This window comes from Thermobia domestica, chromosome 13 (genome assembly GCF_964235325.1).
Source record: "Thermobia domestica chromosome 13, izTheDome1.hap1.1, whole genome shotgun sequence".
In the NCBI taxonomy this organism is placed as follows: domain Eukaryota; kingdom Metazoa; phylum Arthropoda; class Insecta; order Zygentoma; family Lepismatidae; genus Thermobia; species Thermobia domestica.
Window position 1 is genome coordinate 203345539 of NC_137466.1, and position 7738 is coordinate 203353276.

General features: G+C 37.8%; 1 protein-coding gene across 1 annotated transcript; it reads right to left on the minus strand.

Moving 5' to 3' along the window:
• Positions 1-5939: 5939 nt before the first annotated feature.
• LOC145667941 (uncharacterized) lies at positions 5940-6536 on the minus strand. Its single transcript, XM_081735366.1, has one exon. The coding sequence runs from the start codon at positions 6534-6536 to the stop codon at positions 5940-5942; it is 597 nt and encodes a 198-aa protein (XP_081591492.1).
• Between the last annotated feature and the right edge of the window lie 1202 nt (positions 6537-7738).

The following is a 7738-nucleotide window of genomic DNA, read 5'->3' on the forward strand; positions in this document are numbered from 1 at the left end:
ATAAAGCTAAGGAGCCAATGTTTGTATGTGTCTTGTGAAATCTTCATTATGACCCCAGAATGAATATCTTCCAGTTCATTTTAGAACGAATATTAATACTGTTCATTGGTTCGGTTACTTTCGGGAATTACTATTATCCATTTCAAAAAGATAGGTCCCTGACTTCGCGGTGCTGCCGTGACGTTCACTCAAAACTTATATTGCATTGTCGTACCTCGTTAGAATTGCTGGAATGTTGTCTTTTCAATACTTCAGACATAAACATTTTCTTTGTACTGTGCAGTGAGAAACAAATAGGAATTAATGAAAAAGTGCGTATTTTATCGTGCTTTTTTGGTAAATCAATGTTTATAAGACTATATCTCGGAAACGAGATCACGTGAAATAATTTCCTGTGCACGATACGTAGATGCATCCATTAGCTGTAAGTTGTGAAAAGTTCAATTTTCATCTCTTAATACTTTTTGTGTAATTGAAATAAATGTATGACGCTCTGATCTCCTTTACCGTGGTAGGTAGAGAAACGTACAAAACACAGTTCGAAAATTTGGAACTCTAGTGTTCCAAATATTTGAAACTTTCAACAAAAAGGGTTTAGTTGGTAGGGTATTTATTGTTTTAATAAAAATGTTTATTCGAACATATTCTATGCGTTAAGCGGAGAGCCATGTTGCAGCCTAGCCTTTAAATTCCCCGCGCTTATATGAAGAAACAGCATACAGTAACTGGAAGTGTGGCAACGGTGTTGTGCTGTGTTGTTGCGTTCAAAAAGCTTGCAGCGCGAAGCCTACTTCATAAGAATGTAATAGGAAAAAGTATTTAAGATCTCATAACCTTTCACATCTTAATAATAATAATAACAATGCATGTACGTATCTCAATGTAATCGAAATAAATCGTTGAAGTAACACATCCAAAAACTCATCTCTTAATCTATTTAACTCATTCACTTTCGTCACTTGTTTACTCATCGCAGTTCCTGCTATCTTCCTGGACACTTATTAACAATGGCTCCATTTTTACCTCAGGATCTATCAGTATACAAACTTTCCAGCCTACGAACATAAAGGGAAAAAAGAAATTTAGCCTTGGCAATCACGCGTTCACTTAAGTTGTTCTGCGATGAATTCTCCTGCCGAATATAATAGAAAATCCTGGGTCCTTTGTTTTCTTCCACGAAAGAAAACTATGCAATGTGTAGGTTACGAGGGCTGTTTTTGCGTCTAATCACGTCGCACTGATTATATTTTCAACACTTCCCTTAGGTTCGTAGGCGTCAAAAACTTACATATGCACTCACGTCATGTGTTCTTTTGAGTGAGACGGGCGAATGTACATTTTTCCTGAGTGTTTCTCGTGTTTGTTTATTGAAAAAAATGGATATTCCTTCTACGAGCGGCGGTATTACAGAAGGAAGTGGCAAAATTTTGAGCGATAATGAAATTACAGAATTGATGAATGACTCCAAATCAGACGGTTATGAGTTAGATAGTAATGAATAGTAATGACACATTCTGTGCTCAGTGGCGTATCCGGAAGTGAATAAGATAGTAACTCTGTTTCAAGTGAACCTGAGGTTGCGCCGGAAAAGAAAAATACGCGTCGTTCCTATTTGAAGGCAGATTTTGATGTAGCTTGAAGCGATAAAATTCTCCCCAAAAATGCAAAACCCTTGTTTAGTGGTGTCCTGGGAATTAATCAAAATGCTGGGCTATCTACAGAGTATTCCACACATAAAGTGTTTCAGCTGTTTTTGCTGATAAAGTTTTATAGTTAAAAAAAAGTTGAGTTGATATTAACGTCCCGTTTAGCAGCGAAGCTATATGAAACGTGGACTTACTGATTAACGTGGAATCCAAACCACATATGAGCCCTCACCGGGAATAATAGAAAAAGAAATGAATCAATATGCAAAACAGCAGATTGAAAAAAAGAAAAATTATTAAAACAAAAATCTTTGTTTTCTAAGTGAAAACATGTTACTTCAATTGAAAACAATAAAATTTTTACACATGTGCTTATTCACATGTGCTTTGTACGGAAGCTAGCTTTACGCGATTTTTACAAATCAACTACGCTAGAGCTATCAGTATGTCGGTCAAATGGTGAAAGAAGCTGTTTTTTCTGCTGTTTGACTTATCGCATGTCAATGCTCACATACTGTACAGGTAGAAAGCAGGAAAACATATCGCACTTCGAACTTTTTATGCGAAAGTAGCAGAAAAACTGCTGCACTCAAGGGGCATTTAAGTACAGGGACTATCCCAGTCTTCAGCCGGTTTAGCAAGGCTGGTAGCAAGGGGCCATTACCCATCCAGTGCTCCCCCCAATATGAGCAAATCCTAATAGAGTAGGACAAAGGAGATGCAAAGTGCGTAGCATCCGTGAGGTGAAAGGAAGTTTTTAATAAAATATTAGCGTTTATTGTCTGATATATGAAGTTGGACTTTGCGTGGGAAAGTGCTTCGAAATGTACAACACTAAAGAGAATTACTTTGACTTCTAGATCTGAAAACAGATTTTCTGTGAAGTGTAAACTCAATATTACATATCAACTAACATTGTATCATATCATAAACTTTGTGAGTGTATTTATTTCTGTGTGAAAAAACTGAGAAAAACTGACTGAAATTTTGAGACCCATCACATGCAAATCCAAACAAGGTAAACAGTTTGTTTTCTTAATTTTAAACAATTGGTACGTTTACTGTACATTCTGTTAATTTCTAAGAAATTGGTTACAAAACCTGTGGGTATATGCAATTTTAAAAATACCTCTAAAAAGTGCCGGACACTGTAAGTGACAAGTTTAAATACCCGTCGAGCTGAGAGTTACACGCCAGGAAAATGTGGCAGCATAGCACTCCGTATAAACTGCGATAGCGAAGGCGCATACCAGAGAAAACCATAATGTCATATTTATCATTGTTTATCTTTCAAAACAAATCGAAACAGTTTGGTTAAAAAAGTTATTTTAAGATCTTTCTAAAAGTTTTTTTCAGATTGATGATACGCCGCAGCAATTCAAATATAATGGTATCTCACTTTTGGCTGAATAACAAGAAAATTACTAAGTGTTGAGTAATGAAATTTTCAGAACTTACAGTAATAGATGCACCTACATATCATGCACAGGAAATTATTTCACGTGATCTCGTTTCCGAGATATAGTCCTATAAACATTAATCTACCAATAAAATACGCACGTTTTCATTAATTTCTATTTTTTTTTCTTACTACACACTACAAAGAAAATTTTTATGTCGTAAGTATTGAAAAGACAACATTCCAACAATTCTAACGAGGAACGATAATGCAATATAAGTCTTGAGTGAACGTCACGGTAGCACCGCGAAGTCAGGGCCCTATCTTTATGAAATGGATAGTAGTGTGTATTTCATGATAACGTACAGATATATATTTCTCCAATTCTACTTATTTATTATAGTGACAGTTTATCTTCAGATTTGACATCACAACCGCTACAAACTTTTGTACAACTTTTATACTAATTTAGGAACAGTCCCACAATTTGAAAAGTATCTCAGAACTGCAGATATGTATGTTACATATATACTTATTTAATGGAAACACCTGGTGTTGGAACACGTCAAATTTCTGGGTTGGTAACGGTCAGGCGGCATCCGCATTCCCGAAATTATGAAAGCACAAAAAGTTACCTAATATTGTGGAGAAATGAAATATGGGTTATGGATGTACAAAGCGATATTAATTGCAGTTTTAACATTTTTCTCGGAGCCAAGAACTTCTTGATCAATACACTATTGTAGTAGGATGAGTTAAGATGTAGGTTATGGATAATCTTAAGCACATAAAGTTTGTGGGAAACTCGAGGTAGATAAAACGTGTTCTCTCTCTTGGTCTATGAGTGAAGATTGACTCTATAATTTACTAATATGGATTTGTAATGTAATATAATCATAAACAAAGATTAAGTAACAAAAAAAATATTTTTATGTAAAGTATGTTTATTGTGAGATAGGCACATTTGTACCTAGGCATGTAACAACTAATGCTACTAATATAGGAAAATTAGGCCCAAATTGGGCAAAGTGCGGAAAAATAGTATAACAAGCTGAAAATTGGTGGATGTGTTCTTTGGATACCCCTGATTAACATACTCAAAATCCCAAAAAATCCCACCTGGGCAACATGCCGCCATCTTGGAAAATGGCCGCCATTGAAATTTTTTTTACTTAGGTTCCTTTTGAAGGCCATAACATCGGACACAAGAGAGATATTGATGTGCGGTTTGCGCGAGGTTATCGCAGACACTCCAGACTATTCACTGAAAACAACATTTAAACCTTTAATTGGAAATCTATGTAAACAAAGTATATAAAAATTACAACTGCGAAAGTTTTTCGATACATATTTTCAATACAACTCGTTTTTCGCTCTTTTCCGTCCGTGTTATCAAAAAAAGTAATGAAGCAAATGTTGATGAGCACACAAGAATATATCCTAGTTTTGTCCAAAAACTCAAGTCTGAATGGTTTAATAGAGCACGCAGTAAACGCAGTGTCACTTGCTTAGCCTTAGTTAGTTGCTGCACAAGAATGTAACAAAACAACTTCCAGATGGGCAATACTTCCATATATTTTACTTCGAGCATTTTCTTTTGAAGGCACCTACGGATTTAGAGCATCCGCGTTGCTTGCTTGCGGTTGATATCAGGTTCGGCATTTCGTTATCGGTCAGGTCTTCATGTTCTTTTTCATAGATCATTGAATCTGCAGTATCCTCTTGATTTGTACATCCCTCAATTGCACAGTTGCTGCAAAATGGTGAGCATCGAAGTCCATCTTTCCGACAACCACAATATTTTTCACACCCTACGTGGCAATTGCAGCTTACAAGGTTCATCAGCATATCTGGAGCTGGAGGTTGAGTGCTACATTACTCTTTTTCTTCGAGCCACATTCGACTGGAGGAAGGGACACACCACACCATTCCTGAACCTGATGATACACTCTTAAGCAATGTTGCTTCGCTGCTGCTGATGTTGGAGGATGGGTTGCTAAATCGAATGTTGCACCTATTTTCTGTTTAGCAACAGTCCTGACGTAGCACTTATATCGAGTTTTGTTAAGCCCATCGGAAATTTTTCCACCGTACATAGCGACAAGAAATTCTTCACCAGCCGTCACGATCTCATCAACTGCTGCATTCTCCTTATTAAAAATGTCCACTTTCTTGCGAAGGTTTGGAGATGCTTCCAGTGTCTTAAAGGCGAGTATTTTTCCTCTTTTGAAAGGTGCCGATGTGGTGTCACAGCCAGATATTGCGTGAAGGAAAAGCATATGATTATACATGTCACCCAGGACCAGCTGCAATTTCGTAGATTCGAACAATTTTGGGGGGTGCGACTTCGAGCCCGGTATAAGCAACCGAATGTTATTATTTGTTGGTGCAAGTGCCGTAAGAAGTACTAGCAAGTCGGTGTCTGTGCCCACAACGACAGGGTTTTCCTCACTTTTCCCAGTTCGATAGCAGTAACTACTATGAGACGGTCAGCATCACCCGAAGCGTTGATCACAGTAATTCCATTTTCTTTTAATTGTGATCCTAGAAGCGCTATGAAGCTTGCCTTGTTCGCCTCATTTCCTACAAATTGATGCTGTGAAGTACTTGCTTCAGTTTGCAGCTCTACCAGCACTTCTGAAGACGAAAGTTGTGATCTTCGTCGCATGAGCTCTGTGGCTTTTGTTGTACACATTCCGTATAACCATCAAAAACTATCGTAACCTGTCCTTTATAATTTGCTTTGATGAATGAAACATAGCTCTGACATACATCACTGAAAGTCCCTGGTCTTGGCCAGTGAACTCGATGCAGTAAATCTCCTTCGTCTAGAACAAAGCTTGAAGTTTCAGGAAAGGTTTCAGATGGAGGGCATATTTTCTCCATAACACCTCTTAAGTTGACTTTGTGCCTTTCCTAAGCATAGTTGCGTCGAAGAGTGCTGGTGGCATCGATGCCAGTTCGTAGTTCATACAACCTTCCAGTTCCTCTTCACTTCGAACAACACATGCCATTCGATGGAACTGCTGGTTAGGGTTCACAGGAATCAATTCACCCCGAACAACCATGGCATTCGTCATTGCTGCAAGAGTGACTACCTTGTCCTTCCGTTGAAGCTTGATGTCCGCAAAAGATTTCCCATCAAGCTTCTTTAAGGTCTTAATTCCCTGCTCGTAAGCTGAATCACTGTTCACTGTTTCGTCTGCTACAACACCACTGTGCAAAGAAACTAGAAGATCGGGAGGTTTCTCAAAAGGAGAATGCGTTCGTAACCACATTGCGAATATTTCTATGTGCCTTAAGTTTCTTTTTTGGCAGGCTTGTCCAAGTTCTACATGCTGTTGTGATATTGCGATAGCTACACCTGCGAAATCTTCCAAAGCATCCAGTACCTTCATTGATGCCGGTATAGAATGTATCCAGCGTGCGAGAACAGAGTCGGATATATCACAACCACGAGTTAAACCTCCGGTCGTCTTTATATTCTTCATCAAAACCTGCTCAACGGTCAAGTCTGACCAAACTCCGCTCCAGAATTTCGATTTCCGTCGTACAGTGAAAAATCCCTTCGACACTCTTACGTAGGTTCATGCTAAAATCTTGCCCTTATCTGTAACTTTCTTAATTCGACGTGTGTAGTCTTTCCTACATTTATTATGCACTGTCACTTTTTCTTTGTCCACTAAACTCTTATGCAAGTCATCTCCTCGAATCAAGCTTATGGAGCGAATAGTTTCTAACCCTCTAGTCACGATCACAGCCTCCTTTTCGGATATCGGGTCTTTGCATATCACACATACAACACTCCATCATATCCATTGTAAACCCTATTCAACACAAAAATTAGCACAGTTTGGTACTCATTTTCAAACCAAAACCACTGATCCCACCAAACACTGTTCACTAGTCGTTTTTTTAACGCTGTCGAAACCACAGATCACATAGCCTAACGGCAAGATTGGTAACTACGTGGAAAAACATGCGTATCAAGTTCGTCACGCTTGCAGTGACATCTAACTCTCGCTGGCAGGATAATGTAACTACTCACCAGCAGTGTAACTATCCATCTAAAGAATTCACCAATATAAGCAGTAGATCCATAGGCATAGACTAGTTACCAACATTAACAGTGTATCCATACAGCACCTTGACGTAGTTTATAAATAATATTTGCCATTAAATTCAAAATGCAAATATGATGTCCTTCTAGTAGTCCTAATTTCCTATCATTCTTCATCGGACTATTTTAATCGAAGGTCATGTTAATAAGAGTTGAAATGTGGTTATTGTGTACCATATTCGTATAATTTAGAAATTGAAGTCACTCTTTTTTCACTCTATGCTTTAAGTACGAATTCAATAAAATTCAAAGAGAAAAAAGTGCTAGACTTGTCTGGCAATCGAATCTTTCCTCTACTCTTATAATGCCGGTGAGCTATCATACAATTCCAGTTCCTCCCCCATTGGCTCTTCGCTGTCCTGAACAGTGAATTAGGGTTAGTCTGGACAGTATACCGATACAGTAAGCTATAGACCGGAATACGACCTCTTGTACTCTCACATTTTCATTGTTCTAAATTCATTGATTTCGTACCTACAAGAGATACAGTGAAAGAAAAATCAAACCTTTTCCCCCAATTTCTTAATAAATAAAGTTATATATATGCACAATAACACAGTTAAAATATAATAC